The sequence below is a fragment of the Amblyraja radiata genome, chromosome 6 (genome assembly GCF_010909765.2).
Source record: "Amblyraja radiata isolate CabotCenter1 chromosome 6, sAmbRad1.1.pri, whole genome shotgun sequence".
NCBI lineage: Eukaryota > Metazoa > Chordata > Chondrichthyes > Rajiformes > Rajidae > Amblyraja > Amblyraja radiata.
Window position 1 is genome coordinate 29099830 of NC_045961.1, and position 20444 is coordinate 29120273.

At 41.5% G+C, this 20444-nt stretch overlaps 1 protein-coding gene across 3 annotated transcripts in view; it reads left to right on the forward strand.

Annotated features, from left to right (window-relative positions):
* mre11 (MRE11 homolog, double strand break repair nuclease) overlaps positions 1-20444 on the forward strand; it is a 78620-nt gene that overhangs the window by 21267 nt on the left and 36909 nt on the right. For all 3 annotated transcript variants that reach the window (XM_033022405.1, XM_033022407.1, XM_033022406.1), the window contains exons 8-12: positions 1640-1811; positions 3475-3555; positions 4622-4748; positions 18050-18150; positions 19857-20030. In XM_033022405.1, the coding sequence (XP_032878296.1) occupies positions 1640-1811; positions 3475-3555; positions 4622-4748; positions 18050-18150; positions 19857-20030 (655 nt within the window). The remainder of the gene's footprint in view (positions 1-1639; positions 1812-3474; positions 3556-4621; positions 4749-18049; positions 18151-19856; positions 20031-20444) is intronic.

Here is a 20444-nt window from a genome sequence, read left to right on the forward strand (position 1 = left end):
TATTAATATTTTACCAGTTAAAAGCTAATTATTGTATTATTTAGCAAAGCAGACAAAATTAGGTGGATTCTGAGGTGACAGATTAGATCAGTTTGAAACTGTAAATTCTTGCACGGGTGCGGCAGACAGAGAATGACAAGGCCGATGGATGGGTAGTTTGAAATCTCCCTCCAATATTTATGCACAGGTGTTCCTGGTGCATGGGCTAGAGGTTCTCCATGCCATCCCTAAAATTCTGCTTTAACTTTGGCCGTGAATGAAAGTTCTCTGGAACCAATGGAAATGTTGCACTTTTTCTCCATTCACAGTCAAGAAAGTTACTTAATACAATACAATACAAATTTATTTGTCATTTGAACCTCGTTGCGGTCCAAATGAAATGTTGTTTCTGCAGTCATACATACAAAAAGAAAAAGACCCAAGACACAACACAATTTACACAGACATCCATCACAGCGCATTTCCTCCTCGCTGTGATGGAAGGCAAAAACGTATCTCTCCCCTGCACTCCCCTTCCCCCCCCCCCCCCCCCCCCCCCCCCGATGTCAGAGTCAAAGCCCCTGGCGGACGATGGTAATTGTCCCGCGGCCATTAAAGCCACGCCGGGTGATGCAAGGCCGCACTCCGGGTCTTGGTGTTGGAGCCCCCGGCGGGCGCTAGCAAAGTCCCGCGGCCATTCCAAACCGCGCGGGGCGGTGATGTAAGGCCCCGCTCCAGGTAATCTTCAACCCCGCAACTCGGGCGGGAGAAGTCGCCGTTGCAGAAGCCCCGAAAAGCGGTCTCCCAGCAGAGACCCGCGGGCTCCCGGTGTTCCCGTCTGCCAGACCTGCGGTTGGAGCCTCCAAATTTCCGGGGGTCGGGTCGCAGCCGAGCGCCACCACAGCTCCACCCGCTCCGAACTCGGCCAGCTCCGCGATGGTGAGTAGGTCCGCAGCTCCGCGACTGGAGCCCCAGGTCGTTCCTGTTGGAGGCCGCTCCACGTTGCAGCCCCAACGACAACGGAGACCCGACAAAGAAAAGGTCGGGTCTCCCGTGCAGGGAAAGATTTTTAAAGTTTCCCCCCCCACCTCCCGCCCCCCATACACATACCCTGTCAAAAAATAAAATAAAAACTACATTAAAACGAGACAGAAAATAATAAAAAGACAGACGGACTGCAGAGGCCGCTGCGACGTGAGTAACATGCAATAGTTACTTGTGGGATACCTGAGCTTAGTATTAGAGGGGAAATCTTTTTTTTAAATTCCTTATTCCATTTCATTATCTCTGTTTTATATTAATGGATCCACCAATTGGTTGAAAAATATTTTTCTTAGATATTGTAAAGTTTTCCATATTCTACAAATAAAGCTTGCCCAAAATTAAAACCGGATCTGAATCTGAATTAGTAGCACAAAGTTTAGTTATCCATAGAATTTGGCTGCAAAAGTCATAGTCCCACTGTGCTAAATAATTGTTATCCATAACAGCAGCATGGTTTGTATAATTATTTCTAATATTAATGCCGAACTCCATCTGAGCAGTGCTCAATTATACACAGTCATCGGGTGTCTTTTACATGCACTTACATTTGGACATCATTAAAATTGTTGTTATTTATGAACATATATATTTCTGATAGTTTATTCCTCTCACTTAGACACATTGGACTGTTGCGAATCAAAGGAAAGAAAATGAATATGCAGAAAATTCCTTTGAAAACAATTCGCCAGTTCTTTATTGAAGATGTTGTTCTTGGAGATCACCCTGATATATTTAACCAAGATCACCCCAAAGTCACACAGAAAATAGAGGCCTTCTGTGTTGAGCAGGTAGGTCAATGCAATGTAGTGTAAGTCATTTGGTCTTACCATTCATTAGAAATTGTTGCTAATCATAGCCAAGATTAGGTGCTCCGGGTAAATTGGAGGGAGATTTTTTACTGCAACTGCATACCTTTTTGTTTTGGAAATATTTCAACAATGCCCAGAACTTACTTGTTTTTCTGACTGGCAAGAGAAATAAGAATAATTCCATTGATGACTCCATTGTTGTCAATCATTTTGAGTTAGACAATCTATTGTAACAGATACATTCTATCAGGTTTGGATACTGGTCGTTTGTTATTGCCTTTTATTGCTCAAACATTTAATTAACTTCAATCACAGTTCTTTTCATAATCTCACTTTCACCATTTGCCTGTTAATTCTGCTACTCTAAACATTTATTCGCACTGAAATCAGGTTGAAGGGTCTCAACCCGAAACGTCAGGTATTCCTTTTCTCCAGAGATGCTGCCTGACCCGCTGAGTTACTCCAGCTTTTTGTGTCTATCATTTGCTTTTTAACGTAGATAAAGCTGTTATTTTCTCAGTGATCGTTCTGTCATGAGGGAAAAAAGATTTATCAAAATTCTTAATATGGGGAGAAAAAAATGTATTCGACCAATTCATCATAAAGTAGCTGGAAGAATTAGTAAGCTATCTCCAGAAAAATCACAAATGTTATGTTTGTGAGTTGAACTTGTGGACTTGCAGGTTTCTCTGCTTAAAGAATTTGGGTAGAGGTGCCAATCAATCTGGCTACTTTCACCTGTATAGTGTCAAGGCAAGAGTGTTTTATTATCATATGCCCCAGATAGAACAATGACATTCTTACTTGCAGCCGCACAACAGAATATGTTAACATACCACATTGTAAACAATAAAATAAACAAGAGGAAAAAAAACTCAGTGTGCTCATATGCACACACACATATGCACACACGCGCACACACACCCACATGCATATACACACTCACACACATGCATACACTCACACACTTGCATACACACACACACACACGCGCACACGCACACACACATGCATACACATACTTACACATAAAAAACAAACAAACAATAATAGTGCAAAAACACAAAACTAATGGTCCAAAGTCTGTGTATTGGAGGTTGCGGTGTGTAATAGCCTGATGGCTGTAGGGAAGAATCTGTTCCTGAACCTGGACGTTACAGTTTTCAGGCTCCTGTACCCTCTTCCCGATGGCAGGGGTGAAATGAGTGTGTGGCCAGGGTGGTGTGGGTCTTTGATGATGCTGACTGTCTTTTTGAGGCAGCGACTCATGTAAATCCTTTAGATGGAGCTTTTGGAGTGCTGTCAGCCCAGCACCCATCTGAGCAAATGGATACTATGCTCCTGACAGATCCCATACAAGTGGTGAAAAGTTCTTGGGGTGCCAAGAGACGCAATATACTCAGCCTGTCTTGCCATGGGTATTTATGTGGAAAATCCAGTTGAGTCTTTGATTGGGAAATGGTTGCTGGTGATGGTAATAGCACTGAATATTGAGGGTAGGTGGTTAGGTTTTCATGGTGAATAGTTGAAGATTAAGGTTAAGATGGTGACAATGGTTAGACGTTTCTTAATCTGAATCCTATATTAATTTAGAACAATAATCAGTATTCATGTTCTCAGTATATTTGTATTTATCTTTTAGGTGGAAGGTCTATTGGATGTTGCCGAAAGTGAACGCATTGGAAATCCACAACAGCCTGAAAAGCCTCTCATAAGACTGAGGGTTAGTTTGCATTTATGATTTCCTGTTATTCAAAATACACATTTAAAACACAGCTAATTCCAAAGAACTGAAGTGCCAGTGGATTCTTCCAGCTTGGTAAAATTTTGAGCAGAAAAGATATCCCAATGAATTGCACAACATGCAATAGTTCAAAGCTGCTATGGGGAAAAAAGTCTAGGCGTTGGAGTTTGTGTGTTATTAAAGTTTTGTACAGCTTTTATGAAAGAAATCCAGTGTGGTGTGGAAGGGGATGCTTTTGAAATGTGATTTGATTTGAGATTGAATAACAAGGTATGTTTTATAGATATCGATCAGGTCTAATTTCAAATTCTGTTTTAATGAGAAACATAGAAATCCTGGTAAAGGCTCAGAGGATGGACAACCAGTTTAAGAACACTCGGTTACCAGGATAAGGGAGTTGGGGCTATTAACTTGAGTGAGGGTTCATAAGCTTTCAGTAAATTTGCCCAAGGTCATTTTTTGGGGGAAAGAAAAACCAAATGGATTTGAATGGGTCAATTTATTTGTTCAGATGGAGAGATGGAGAAGTGTTGAGATTGAGAAGTTGAGCTGGAGAAGTTACAGAGCAGCAGATATAAGTACAAGTTAACAAAGTCCAAAACTAGATGTGATGTGAAGAAGTTCTTCATTAATACTTTTATATTGATAAATTGGAGATGAATTTGAACACCTTTCATAGATCAGTGGATCTTGATAACAGGTTACTCTGCCAATCAATTAGCTATCATCTTATTGATTGGCAGAGTAGGCTTGTAAGGTCTACTCCCTTGACATTTTTTGTTAAATAAGATTAAGGGGAATAATGGCATCAGAAACTACATCTTGTCGGAAAACAAAGGATTAATTTTATACACATTAGGTAAATTAATCAAGTCAGTATTTTCCTGCATTTCATCAGTGATTATACTTAAGTTAGCTTTTGGAACAAAATGTTTTTTGACGTCTTTGGGTAATAAAAAGCACTGCATAATTGCAAAAATGCTCCAAGCAGATAATGAAAAATAAATTGTGCTGAGTTTCACTTCCTTGTCTTGATGTGGTTTAGGTAGATTACAGTGGTGGATTTGAACCCTTCAATACTCTTCGATTTAGCCAGAGATTTGTTGATCGAGTGGCTAACCCCAAGGATATCATTCACTTTTTCCGGCACAGGGAACATAAAGAGAGAAATGGTAAGCCTGCATTCTGTACTTAATGACAAATATTCATACATTTCTATTTGCCTACAATATAATATGACATTTGTGCTGCAACTTTCAATGATGGTAAGGCACTACAGGGGATTTGTGTGATCGAGTTATTAGTACTGTTAGGTTGGTTTGCTCTGTACCAAGATGCAGTAGAAAAACGTTGTATGATAGGATTTGACAGGATAGCAAATAAAACAATCAAACCATACACAAATCCAAGTGCAATGAGAAGAATGAAGATCGTGCAGAATATAGACTTACAGAAAGTACAAATAAGAAAGCTCCAGCGAGAGATCTGAACTATACCTTTGGCTTATGAAAAGAACGTTCAAATGTCTGATAACAGCATGGAAGAAACTGTTCCTGAATCCAGTGGTATGTGCTTTCAAGCTTTTGCATCTTCTTCCTGATGGGAATGAAGAAGTGGGAATGACTGGGGTGTAAGAGATCCTTGATTATGTTGGCTGCTTTCTCAAAGCAGCGTGACGTGTGGATGAGTCGATTGGGAGGGGGCAGGGGCAAGGGGGTACGTGGGAGGAGGAGAGGGGGCTAATTTACATGATGGACTGGATGGCATCCTCAACTATGCAGGGCTGTCAGGGCAGGTGTCAGCAAAATGGCATTTCAATGGGAGTGGCAACCTGACGGGGAGATTTGGTAGTGAATTCCATGCTGCTTAACTTTGATTCTGTTCTTATTAAGTATCACTTTAGCCGATACCTGTCTATCTAGTTCTATTATAAAATTCAAAATTTTAAATTGCAATGTTGGGAATTGAAGTTACAGGCCTGAGGATTGCCAATCTTCCTTTATCAGTATAGGTGCACATTTTTTCCCCACCCTCCACTGTACAGGGTCTAATGGGTTTTGTAATCTAAAATACCACATTTTGCTTTTGTGTGTGATATTGTGTCCCATGAATCTGATAGAGCTTGTTGAAAATGTCACCAAGAGGATTGGTAAAGGGAAGATAGTGAACATTGTCTATGTGGACTTTGGCATGGCCTTTGACAATATCCTACATGGTTTGGAAGGTCGGGAAGTTACCAGTGAGTATTCTGAGGGATAGGATATACATGCATTTAGATGGACAGAAGTTCATTACGGATAGTCTGCATGGTTTTGTACGTGGGAGATCATGTCCCACAGATCTGAGTTTTTTGAAGTTATGATCAATAGGTAGACGTAAATATGGACTTCATCAAGGCATTTGACAAAGTTCCGCATGGTAAGCTGCTCTGGAAAGTTAGATCGCTTGGGATACAGGGAGAGGTAGCCGACTTGATTGCAATTTGGTTTTGTGGAAGGAAGCAGAGGGTAATGGTGGAAGATTAATTTTTGGACTGGTCCGCTTTGGTATGGTGCTGGGTCCATACTGTTTGATGTCTGTTGCTGTTTGACATCTGTTACAATGATTTGCATGAGAATGTACAAGGCATGATTAGTTAAGGGCCTGTCCAAACCTGCATGCGATTGCATGCGTCTAGCGCGACCAAACTTGGTCGCTTGAGGCGTATGGCCTCGCGGGGCCGGTCCCACTTCGATCAGCGGAAGCGTATGGAGTTGTGCGGGGCTGGTCCCGACAACGCGCGGGGCTCCAAAAATCTTGCACTGTCCGAAAATCCCGCGGTTGGTCCGCAGGCGCATTGAGGGCGTACGCAGCGTCTCGACGGCGTACACAGCGTCTTGATGCGTACGCCTAGCGCGTGGCGTTGCGCGATGATGTCACCGCCCGACGCCGTGCGACGTCCAAATTCAGTCGGCCCGCCTCCTGCCCAGCTGATTGGTGAGTTTGACGTAAATTACGTCTTGCGCGAACTTTACGCGAACTTAGCGCGGACTTACCACGAACTTAGCGCGAACTCCGCTTCCGTTTGGTCGCGCTAGATGCATGCAATCGCATGCTGGTGGGACAGGTCCTTAAGTTTGCAGATGACACTAAAGTAGGTGGTGTTGTCGATAGCGAAGATGGTTGGCAAAAATAACAGCAGGATCTCCATGGTTTTGGCAGGTGGAATGGTTAATGGAATTTAATACAGATAGGTTTGAGGTGTTGTATTTGAGAAGTCCTACACAGAGAATGGCAGGGCTCTGGGAAGTGTTGCAGAGCAGCGGGATCTAGCAGTGCAGGTACCTAGTTCCTTGAAAGTGACATTGCAGGTAGATGGGGTGGTCAAAAAGGCTTTTGGCACATCGGCCTTCGACAGTCAGAGCATTGAATAAGTTTTATGAGGATGGACACAAAATGCTGGAGTAACTCAGCGGGACAGGCGGAATCTCTGGAGAGAAACAATGGGTGATGTTTTCAGTCGAGGCCCTTCTTCAGAGGATGTTGTCAGGCCACAAGGGCCGGGGCTATGGAGAGTGATTGCACAGGCTAGGACTTTATTCTTTGGAGCACAGGAGGGTGAGGAATGATCTTATAGAGGTGCATGGGAGGAATAGATAGGGTAAATGCATAGTCTTTTAGCCAGAGTAGGGGGAATAAAAATCCGAGGACCACAAGTTTAAGGTGAAGGGGGAAATATTCAATAGCAACTTTTTTTACACTAAGGGTGATAGGTATATGGAACGAGCTGCCAGAGGAGGTAGTTGAGCCAGGTACTGCCATAACATTTAAGAAATACTAGACTAAGTGGGACCCGTTGGGTCCCAGCATCACACGGGAGGGCTGGACACCCTACACAATATTCCACCTCTGCAGCAATTCCAATATTGCTGGCCAGTGGGGGGGGGGGTGGGGGGCACTTTCTGTTGCGCTAGTATGAGTTGTGGGCCGAAGGTACTGGTTTCCAGAGGGCTAGTATGGAGTTTGTGGGCCAAATGGATTTTTGGGCTGGCAGCACAGTCACTGAGGGCTGGCAGCTCAGTCACTGAGGCCTGGCAGTACAATCACTCGGACCTGGCAGGCTGGCGGCTGAGAAACTGCCAGAAATTCTTCCCAAAACAGGTGACAGACTGTAAGAGAGAAGGGGGAAGAGGGTGGACTGAATGGATTATTGGGCTGGCAGTTCAGTCACTTACAGCTGGTGGGCTGGCAGTTCACTAACTCACGGCTCGTGGGCTGGCAGTGCAGTCACTCACGCCTGGTACGCTGGCAGTTCACTCAGTCACCCCACCTACCTTCACCCCCCCCCCCCCACTCTGCTCCTTGCCATTCCCCTCCCACCCACACATTCAGTGCATCTCCAAACAACCTCCCCCCCATGCACTCTTAGTGGCTCTCCCACAGAGCAGCCATTCCTGCCTATTAGGTTCTATTGTGATGAAGAACACAGCATTAAAAGTGCAAAAAGGTTTTATTAAAGTTTAAAATGTGAATGACTCTTAAAATATAAGAACAATTTAAATTTTAAAGATGAGATTTATTAAGTTTTTACTTGTGTCTTGTTGCGTCTTGTTGTGTTCTGCTGTTCACTGCCTCTTGATGACTATTTCCTGTTGATAAAAAGAGACAATTTTAATATAGAGAAAGTCAGCGGTCAAATTTTAAGAAGGAAAATCTGAGAATTTATCTCAGAAGTCATCATTCAACGAAGCACGCTATTAATGACAACATTCTTGGGCGATGTTCCATCCTTCAGGAAACCTTTGACATTTCCATTCATATTTCTGTTGAGCTAGTATGTTGGGCTGAAGGTACTGGTTTCCAGAGGGCTAGTATGGAGTTTGTGGGCGGAATAGATTTTTGGGCTGGCAGCTCAGTCACTGAAGGCTGGCAGCTCAGTCACTGAGGCCTGTTCTGGCAGGGGGGCACCAAAATGCTTAGTGTTGCTGAAGACATCGGGAAGAGTTCTGTTCACAACTTCAAAGCATTCTCTCCTAATCATTGGACATTCATCCCAAACAATGACTTTCACTTGCCTCGTGAAATGTGCCGTCTTAGAGTTCTTCTCGATGTTGCACAATGTATCCTCGGCCACTTGGATGGGTATCTTGAATCGAGAATGTGTAGTTCTTCTACCAGGCAGAAATGTAGCTGCTATCCCAGAGGATACTACAGCAATAGCCACATCACCTTGACCTCTAACATTTCCTGACATGATGTTGAAAAAGCAGCCTAAAGACAATTTCAGTTGTTAATGAACACAAGATTTTGTGCAAAACATTTTTTTGAGGTGGGGTTTGTCAGGGTGGGGTGGGGGGTGGTAAACATGGTGCAGCCAAGGGAGGGGCGCAGCTTCAGGCGGGGGTCCTCGTGAGCTGATGAGAATATATTCATACACACACACACAGTCACTCACACACATATTCAGACACACACACGTACACACACGCACATATTCACACACACACACGCACATATTCACACACACACACACACATATACACACGCACACATATTCACACACACACACATATTCACACATACACACACATATTCACACGCACACACATTCACACACATTCTCATACACATATTCACACACACAGACTCATTCACGCACACACAAACTCATTGACACACACATTCACACAAAGACCCACACATAGACTCATACACACGGACTCACTCACTCACACGCACACACAGACTCAATCACACACACATACACAGACTCATCCCCCACCTCAAGACGTTGCCCTATGGGTGGTAAATGTCGTGCAGCCAAGGGCAGCTTCAGGCGGGGGTTGTCGTGAACTGATGAGAAGGGGGGTGGGGGGGGGGGGTGTCGTCATGCAGGGGATGTGGACGGCTTCAGTAGGAGGTGCATCCTATAGCATGGCGGAGGGCAGCGTCTTGAGGTGGGGGATGTCAGTGGAGGAGGGGGGCAGTGAGCGATTTACTCATGACCTGTGGACTCACTCACTGCCTTGGGATTAACTCATGGCCTTTGGACTGACTGACTCTCACAGCTTGTGGACTGACTGATGCCTGCCCGACTTCTGGAGTCACGTCCGACTTTTGTAAACTGAAAACTGTAACATCTACATTGAGGAACAGCTTCTTCCTGACAGCCACCACGCTATTAAACATAACAAATAAGCTCTGAACTACGAAATACTATATTATTTCACACACACACACACACATATATATTCACATGCACTCACACACATATGCACACACACTCATATTCACACACACACACACACACACACACATAATCATGCACACACACACACACACACACACACATTCGCACACACACATATTCACTCACACACATATTCAGACACACACATGTACTCACATATTCACACACACACATATACACACACTCGCATATTCACACACACACACATATTCACTCACACACATATTCAGACACACATGTGCACACACACACATACACATATTCACACGCACACATATTCACACACACGCACACATATGCACACACACATTCACACGCACACATAATCACACATACACATATATTCACACACACACGCACATATATATTCATACACACACACACACATATAGGGAGGTTTCACGGCAGTCGGGTCACAACCCATGATCCGTACTGTTGCTACGCTACACCAAATGGATTACACGCGATGTACTGCAGGTAGGCACTTACCATTGTTTCCAACTCCATCTTCCAGGGAGATGCTAACCGCATTTCGTTGTCTCTGTACTGTACACTGACAACGACAATTAAAGTTGAATCTGAATTTGAACGTAGTGGGTCCGTTGAAACCCGCCGAAAATGTCCATTTTTGCGCTGCAAATAATTATGGAAATCGGGATGAGCATGTGAGACATTTAGCCTACCAGAATTCCAAAAGTGAGGAGAAATTACGGTAGATAGAAGTGAGAGCTGAAGGGACAACAGACAGAGTGCTTAGCGAACATTGGCCGTTTGCTCACTGCATTTCATCAACACTAAAGCATTATTTGAGTTTTTTCTTGATTCCTTTGGCATCTAAAAAGTTTCAGAAGTGATAAATATGGCTGTATTTTTTTAATTAAAAAAAAAAAAAAAATAGGTTATCTACTATAGGTAAATAGGTTTTTACGTACAAAATGAAAACTCATCCGAAGAAAAATTTACAGCCAGATTTATCACTTCTGAGAATTTTTAGATACCAAAGGAATCAAGAAAAAACACGAATAATGCCTTACTGTTGATGAAATGCAGTGAGCAAACACGATAATTCCGATATTTTCAATTACGATATCTGCACAGCCAATGTTTACCAAGCACTTTAGTTGATGTTGTCCCTTCAGCTCTCGCTTCTCTTTACCTTCATTTCGCTTCACGTTTGGAATTCTAATGTTGGGTACATGTCTTTCACACTTACCCCAACTTCCACAGTTTTTTTCAGAGCAAAAATTCAACATTTTGGCTGTTTTTAACAGGTAGGAAAGTACGCGTTTCTTGCATTAATAACATATACCGGAAGTGACGGATGTCTTCCAGATGGATTAAGCGGTTCCGTGCGTCAAGTCCTATGACCTTGTGACCTTACGTGCAACCCCCTATTCACACACACACACATCCACACACATATATTCACACACACACACACACATTCATATATATTCACACACACATATATATATTCACACGCACACACATATATGCACACACGCACGTTCATATATATTCACACACATATATATTCACACACACACAAACACATATATTCACACACGCATATATATTCACACACACACATATATATTCACACACACACACAAGTTCAAGTTCAAGTGACTTTATTGTCATGTGTCCCTGTATAGGACAATGAAATTCTTGCTTTGATTAAGCACACAGAAAATAGTAGGCATTTACTACAAAACAGATAAATGTGTCCATATACCATGATATAAATATATACACACATGAATAAATAAACTGGTAGTGCAAATAACAGAAAGTGGTTGCTAATAATCAGAGTTTTGTCCGAGCCAGGTTTAATAGCCTGATGGCTGAGGGGAAGTAGCTATTCCTGAACCTGGTTGTTGCAGTCTTCAGGCTCCTGTACCTTCTACCTGAAGGTAGCAGGGAGATGAGTGTGTGGCCAGGATGGTGTGGGTCTTTGATGATACTGCCAGCCTTTTTGAGGCAGCGACTGCGATAAATCCCCTCGATGGAAGGAAGGTCAGAGCCGATGATGGACTGGGCAGTGTTTACTACTTTTTGTAGTCTTTTCCTCTCCAGGGCGCTCAAATTGCCGAACCAAGCCACGATGCAACCGGTCAGCATGCTCTCGACTGTGCACCTGTAGAAGTTAGAGAGAGTCTTCCTTGACAATCCGACTCTCCGTAATCTTCTCAGGAAGTAGAGGCGCTGATGAGCTTTTTTGATAATTGCGTTAGTGTTCTCGGGCCAGGAAAGATCTTCAGAGATGTGCACCCCCAGGAATTTGAAGTTCTTGACCCTTTCAACCATCGACCCGTTGATATAAATGGGGCTGTGGGTCCCCCTCCTACTCCTTCCAAAGTCTACAATCAGTTCCTTGGTTTTGCTGGTGTTGAGGGCCAGGTTATTGCGCTGGCACCATATGGACAGTTGCTCGATCTCTCTTCTGTACTCTGACTCATACCCATCAGTGATACGCCCCACAATAGTGGTGTCGTCAGCGAACTTGATGATGGAGTTCGCACTGTGGTTCGCTACGCAGTCATGGGTATAGAGTGAGTACAGCAGGGGGCTGAGCACGCAGCCTTGAGGTGCTCCCGTGCTGATTGTTATTGAGGCTGACACATTTCCACCAATACGAACAGACTGTGGTCTGTGGACGAGGAAGTCGAGGATCCAGTTGCAGAGGGATGCGCAGAGACCCAGTTCTGCGAGTTTGGTAACCAGTTTGGAGGGGATGATTGTGTTAAATGCCGAGCTGTAATCAATGAATAACAGCCTGACATATGAGTTTTTGTTGTCCAAGTGGTCCAGTGCGGAGTGGAGGGCCAGCGAGATCGCATCCACCGTTGATCTGTTGTGGCGGTATGCGAACTGCAGTAGGTCCAGGTTTTTGTCGATGTAGGAGTTGATTTGCTCCATGATCAACCTCTCAAAGCACTTCATCACTACCGGCGTTAGTGTCACTGGTCGATAGTCATTGAGGCACGTCACCTTACTCTTCTTGGGCACCGGTATAATTGATGCCCTTTTAAAGCAGGTGGGGACCTCAGACCTCAGAAGTGAGAGGTTGCAAATGTCCGTAAAAACTCCCGGCAGTTGGTCCGCACAGGTTTTTAGAACACGGCCGGGTATACCATCAGGTCCAGGTGCTTTTCGGGGGTTCACCCCTCTGAAGCTCACACACACACATATTCACACACACACTTATTCACACACATATTCACACACACACCCACACACATATTCACACACACATATATTCACACACACACACACACACACACCCACACACATATTCACACACACATATATTCACTCACACACATATATTCACAAACACACATATTCACACACACATTCACACACACACACACACACATATATATTCACACACACACACATGTATTCACACACACACACACACGTATTCACACACACACACACATATATATATATACACACACATACACATATATAGACACACACACATATATATATACACAAACACACACACAACTAAAATACACTGTGTAAAACGAATCTTCAAATCCTGCTGCAACACAGTGCCGCTGTGGCTGCAACGCGGTGCCGCTGTGGCTGCAACAAACACACAAACACTTACCAGTTCTGTAGAATTTTTCAACAGCGCGTGCGCTCTGTGGGCAGCGCCATCTTGCCTCCGACCGGAAATGACTTCATCGCTTCCAGCTTACCGATCACCGGACATGACGTCATCGACGCCATCTTGCAACCGCCAAAATCACAAAATGAGCGCCAATTTTAAATTTAAACACAGTTCTGGTCAAATAAAAAGCTTTATTCATGCTTTATCCGCCTGAAAACGGTTACAACAAATCTCCTTTATTTTCCATGAACATTTCAAAGACAATACAGACATCATGCTTTAGTCACCTGAAAACGGTTGCAACCATTTTAAAACCCAAGAGAAACAAATTTGCAAACGCTTTACAAAAATACATTTTATGTTCAATACACATCATTTCAAAGACAATATAGATAGATTATTAAATTACATTACATAGACTATATTATTCAAAAACGAGGTTGAATAAATTTTATCCAAACGTCTCTCCCAGATGCGATAAATGTTTGTTTCAAAACGCTAATTTAACACATTCATTTGTAGGATGTACAAAGTTGAATAAATTTTGGAGTGATATATTTGATATATTTACAAAGCTCTTCAAGTCAAGAATAGAACCCAAAATGGAATGGATTATATTTGGAATAATAGGAGAAGATACCAATTTAAATAAAGACCAAAATGTTTTTTTTAATTATGGGTTAATAATTGGAAAAAAATTGATACTTAAATTTTGGAAAAATACAACCATACCAACTGTTAAAATGTGGATTAGGAATATGATGGACATAGCACGCCTTGAAGAAATGAGACTCCGACTAATAGATAAATATGACCAATTCTTAAGGAGTTGGTCTCCTTTCATCGATTTTTTGGAATCATGTGATGCAGCGGTACCATAAGGATTGCTGATTTCAGTTCATGACGTGGATAGATCTACATCTCCGAATATAGATTTGAAAAATTCTCTTTTAAGGGGCCTTTTCTTCTATTTCTACTTTCCACCTTTTCTTTTTTATTTTATTTTTTTATTTTTATTTTTTATATCCACACTTCACATTTTTCTACTCTCTACCATCTATTTTTCCACTCTTTCCCCTTTCTATTGTTTTCTTTTTCTTGTCTTGCCTACTCATAACATAAAACTAGAGGTTGTACATAGAATGGATTACGGTATGACACAGTTGGCACCTAAAATTAGGTGCCACTGTATTGTTTTGTATTGTATTAACTTCTAATAAAATAAACAAAAACAAAAAAAAGATAGAAAAATTTACAAATGCATTTCATGTTCAATACACATTCGTTTCAAAGACAATATAGATAGACAAATTTACAAATGCATTTCATGTTCAATACACATTCATTTCAAAGACAATATAGACAAATTTGCAAACTCCAACAAAATGCCAAGAAACTTCAGACCATGGTAAACAACCTACATATCAATTGTCTGAAAAAGCACATGGAGGGGACTCACCTTGGAGTAGAGCTGCAGCTCAGAGAGCCATGACCCTTTCACTTCGTGGTCCGGTAGAAAGTGAGTGAAGCAGGACACTACCGGGTTTTATAGTCCCTCCCTCCCCCCTGCTGCCAGCGGGGACAGCAGAGAGCATGGGGAAGTTTGTAAAAACATCTCTGTCATATTTCATCGACGGGAAAAATCCTCGGCACACATGTGGCAGAGGGGGGCTCTGAGCGAGGTGGCCAAAAATTACGGCCGTAGGTGGCGGCGTTCTCTCGGAAATGGCAGCACAGATCGCCAAAACCGGTCAAGAACAGAGTTTTAGTAATATAGATTTGGACAGGTACATAGATGGGATAGGTTTGGAGAGATTTGGGCCAAATGCAGGCAGGTGGGACTAGTGTAGATGGGAACCCCTACCACCCCAGCAAAGGCATTGAGTACAAAAGTTGGGAAATCATGATGCAGCTGATCTAGATATTGATGAGACCACACGTGTTCAAAAGTCATAGGAACAGAATTAGGCCATTTGGCCCATTTAGTCTACTCCGCCATTCAATCAAGGCTGATCTACCTTTCCCTCTCGACTCCGGTCTCCTGTGTTTTCCCCGTAGCCTTTGACATCCTTACTAATCATGAACCAATCAATCAATCTATGCTTTAAAAATATCCAAATATGTCCTCCGCAGCCACCTGTGGTATGAATTCCCTCTGGCTAAAGAAATTCCTCTTCAACTCATTTTGTAAAATACGTCCTATTATCCTGAGGCTGTGCCCTGTGATCGTAGACTCTCCCACACCCACCCTATCCAAATATTTCATTATTCGGTTTCAATGAGACGTTAGGCCTAAGGTCTTGATCCATGCTGCATAGCTCTACGACTTTTGGACTTTATTAATCTCAGTTTATATTTGTCTAGTTTATTGCAGTTGCTGACATCAATGCGGTCTCATTAACATTGGAGAAATCGCACCCTGGGCATTCCCTCTTCTCTCTCCCATTAGGAAAAAGGTAAAGGAGTTTGAAAACTCACACCACCAGATTCAGGGACAGTTTCTTCCCAGCTGTTATCAGGCAACTGAATCATCCTACCACAACCAGAGAGCAGTGCTGATCTACTATCTACCTCTTTGTGACCATCAGACTATCCTTGATCAGATTTTGCTGGCTTCACCTTGCACTAAACGTTATTCCCTTATGTATCTATACACTGGAAATAGATCGATTATAATCATGTATTGTCTTTTTGATGACTAGTTAGCACGCAACAAAAGCTTTTCACTGTATCTCGGTACACATGACAATAAACTGAACTGAAACTAAACTGAAATGCAGATTTGGCAATTGTATCAGAGTGCACCCACATTTGCTTCCTTCAATGTAGCACAGGAGTGAGTCTGAAGTTCTGCTTTTCAATTTTCCATCCACTCCCATTCTAACCTTTCTGCCTGTAGCTTCCTGCTCTGTTACAATGAAGCACCAGGCAAGCTTGATATACAACACCTCGTCTTCTGTCCAAGCACTTTGCAACCACAGAACTCAATGTTGACTTCTCCAACTTTAGGAGACTCGCTCTTTCTTCCCAATTGTATTACAACTGGCCATTTTTGATTCAGTTATTTTTCTAATTGTCTGATGTGACCAAATGGGCATATCTCACAGCCCTGCTGAAGATAATATATTGCATAGATAAAGGTGCATATTCTTACCCCTACTGTTCCTCCAGTTCTACATTAACACATTTGATTTCGAACAATCAGAGATATTCCCTTTTTTTATGTATCCCTCCCACACCTTTGCTGAAAACTTGTTTTCTATCTTTTCCAGTTCTGAGAAAGGGTCATAGACCTGAAATGTTAATTGTTCCTCTGTCCACACATGCTGCATAATCTGTGTGCAGGCATATTTTGGATATTTTTATAATCCACAAAGTCTTTTATCCTAGCAGGGGAATCAAGTATCAGAGGACATAGGTTTAAGATGAGGGGCACGATTTAAAAGGAACCCAAGGGGAAACTTTTTCACTCAGAGTGTGGTGGTTTTATGGAATGAGCTGTCAGTGGAGGAAATTGAGGCAGCATTTAGAAGACACTTGGACAGATACTTGGATAGGAAAGGTTCAGAGAGATATGTGCAAAATATGAGCAAATGTAACTAGCTTAGATGGGACGTGGGTGAATGGGCCGAAGGGTCTATTTCCATGCTGTACCACCCTATGTTTCTATGCATTTTATTATTAGAAACATAGTACAAACAGAAAAAGTGATTTATATACTAAAACATTTGGATTTTTGGATATTTCTTCAAAGGTTAATATTTGGGATTAGTATAAACAGTGAACAATTGGGCATCAATTGAAACAATGAAATTAATAGATTTGGAAATAAACGTAAGAGGTAAGGTGAATTAAGCATCAAATTGGGTACTAAAAGTGAATTAGAGTGGGAAAATAAAAATGTATTTGGAAAAGACTGAGGTGAAAAGTAAGAAAAAATATGGAATTTACTGTTTTAAGGCTCCCATGAATATTCAAACGAGGGATTGAGACTCCAAAGTTGAGAGTTATTGTTACTTGTCAGGTATTATTGGAATATTTTTTTTTATCTGTGGTGTGTTTTATGGAGAAATTTAGCAATTCAGAGAAAAAACTAATTAAGAGCGGGATGTTGTTCCCAAGACATTAGCATATAGGCTCACGCTTATACAATATTGAGCTCCATTTGTCTGAAAGTCATCTTGTGACATTCATTTCATAGAATACAGCATAATCAAGGACCCTGCCCATTCCCTCTTCTCCCCTCTCCCATTGGGCAAGGTGTAGAAGTGTGAAAACACACACCTCCGGATTCAGGGACAGTTTCTTCCCAGCTGTTCCCAGACAACTGAACCATCCTACCACAACTAGAGAGCAGCCCTGAACTACTATCCACATCATTTGGAGACCCTCAAACTATATTTGCTCAGACTTTACTGGCTTTGTCTTGCCCTAAACGTTATCCCCTTATCATGTATCTGTACACTGTGAATGGCTCAATTGTAGTCTTGTATTGTCTTTCCGCTGACTGGTTAGGATGCAACAAAAGCTTTCCACTGTGGTATACTTGACAACAATAAACTAAGCAAAAAATATTTGATAGAATGAAGGTGCTTGACGATCTTTTTATTTTCCTGCAGATACAAAAATTAACTTTGAAAATTTTGCAAATAAATCTTCAGAAGGGATGACATTAAGGGTGGAGGATCTGGTCAAACAGTACTTTGAGACTGCAGAGAAAGTAAGTTAACACCATTTTGACATTCTGTGTCAATTATAAGTACAACTTAACTGCAAAGATGATAAAATGCAAACAGTAATTTGCTAAAATACTTGAAGTGAACCCCTAAGAATTAGCTTTCTCTATCTGCATTAAAATATTAATCTGGTTTGAAATGAATTAGACTAACCGAGTATTAAATTTCCACTGTGTGCTGATTGCCTTTTGTAGCTAATGATTTTGTGGATTTTGTTTTTAAACACGTATAAATCTGATGAACTTCGGATTATTTGATAAAGGAACAAGAACAATGTGCATACAAGTACAGCAGGCTGTTTTCCACAAAGCTCTTATTCTATTAGCTCACAGGCTCCATGAAGTGAAAACAACCATAGGATTTTCCCTTGTTGAACTGAAATACAAACGTTGCTGTTAGGTTTCCAACGCAGCTTCACAGACAATGTTTACAACTTTATCCATTCCAATCAAACTAACGTTACCAGAATTGACATGCATTTTTGGATTTTTATGAAGTATCCTGCTGTAAAATATTCCAAGAACTTCACTTTTGTTACACAATTGATTGTTGAGTTTTTAGTGGTGAACTTAGCTATGATTATTGTTTGCTATATATTGGCAAGTATTTAAAAAATAATAGATTTTAAATTTATGTTAAATGATATTTTAACATGTATACTCGGCATTTCTACGTATTACAGCAGCAGGAGTCAATGTAGGTCCTTTCCGAAGATATTACTAGCTTTTAAGATGAGATTTCTCAAGATTTGTGGGGTGGGTTGTGCTTCCCAGTCAATTCTCTTTATTTTGGGAATGTGGAGCAAAGGATTCAGTCTACAACATTAAATAGACCTCCAGCATTTCAGAGAGTTGTCCATTTTCTATAATTCTTGTCCATCATGTATCCTCGATGCAGTCAGACAATCATAGCAGAGTGATTGATTAGTTATGACCAGAATCATCATCCTCATTCATAGCTTGAAGAAGCTATGCGTGCCAATGGGTAGAACTTTTGAGCAAATCAAATTGCAGTGAAACAATCCACTATAAAACTGAATCTTTACTTCAGCTGCCTTGACAAAATATGATCTGCAAATTTTCCATTTAGTTTCATATTTAATATTAACATTGTTGCATTTTAACTACCCTGTCTGCTAAGTTGCAAAGTCAAATATAAAATATTTTAACAACATAGAAATCCAGTTCGCTACAGCATTGCTTTGGTTTGCAACACAATGTGATCAATTCTTAGTATAGTTACAGCTCTCTATATAAAGGAGGCACCAGACCTTTACTTAGAAGGTGAATGCATATGTATATCCTTGGGCATGAAAAATACATAATTTTGACGAGTAAAATTGTAATGTGAAATTGAGACATGAAAATAGCATGCGATTTGCACACTGAAGCTGGCTTTAGAGGGTTGAAGACTGCATCAGTTTAATTTAACTGATTGACATTTGCCCTCCCATTCATCTCCCGTCATCTTCATGACTTGTGCCTTTGTGCTACAATCTACTTCTTTTCCTCCTCGCCCTCATTCAGCTGTCTGGTACACCTATGACATATGATATTATTCTCCAACAAATACCACAAGTTTGCACCATCCCTTCCCGTTGACTTCAGGTAAATTTATGGGAATGCAGTGCAGTATTTTTATATTAATAAAAAATAAATTTATCTGGACTAAAATGTTTTATCCTCTGCAGAGTATCCAGTTGTCACTGCTGACTGAAAGGGGGATGGGAGAAGCTGTCCAAGAATTTGTTGACAAGGAAGAAAAAGATGCTATTGACGAACTAGTAAAATTTCAATTGGAGAAGACACAGCGGTATTTGAAAGAGCGGAGAATTGATGCCATTGAGGACAAGATCGACGAAGAGGTAATTGGTGCTGATGGTTCACCATATCTGTACCAGGAAATGCTGGCCTGCATTTGTTAGTCCAAGTTTAATTCAGAAAAATATCCCAAAACACCTGACAGGTATATAACTAAAATAAATGTATATTAAATCACAGAAGATATTATCCGGAATTGCCAAAATCTTGTTCCATGGAGTGTTATTAATCAACGTCTTAAATGAGGTGGAGCGACTTGAAGTTTAACAAGAGAATTCCACTGTGTAGCCGTGGAAGCCCAGGGCAGAGCTGTCAATGGTTGGGTGAACGGGAGATGGGGTTGGATGTGGAAGGGGAAAGAAGTCTGAGAGAGAATTATTATAGGGTTAGAACAGATTACAAAAAAATTACTTAAACATCAACATGATAATTTTGGGATGCTGAAGACTAGAAACCAT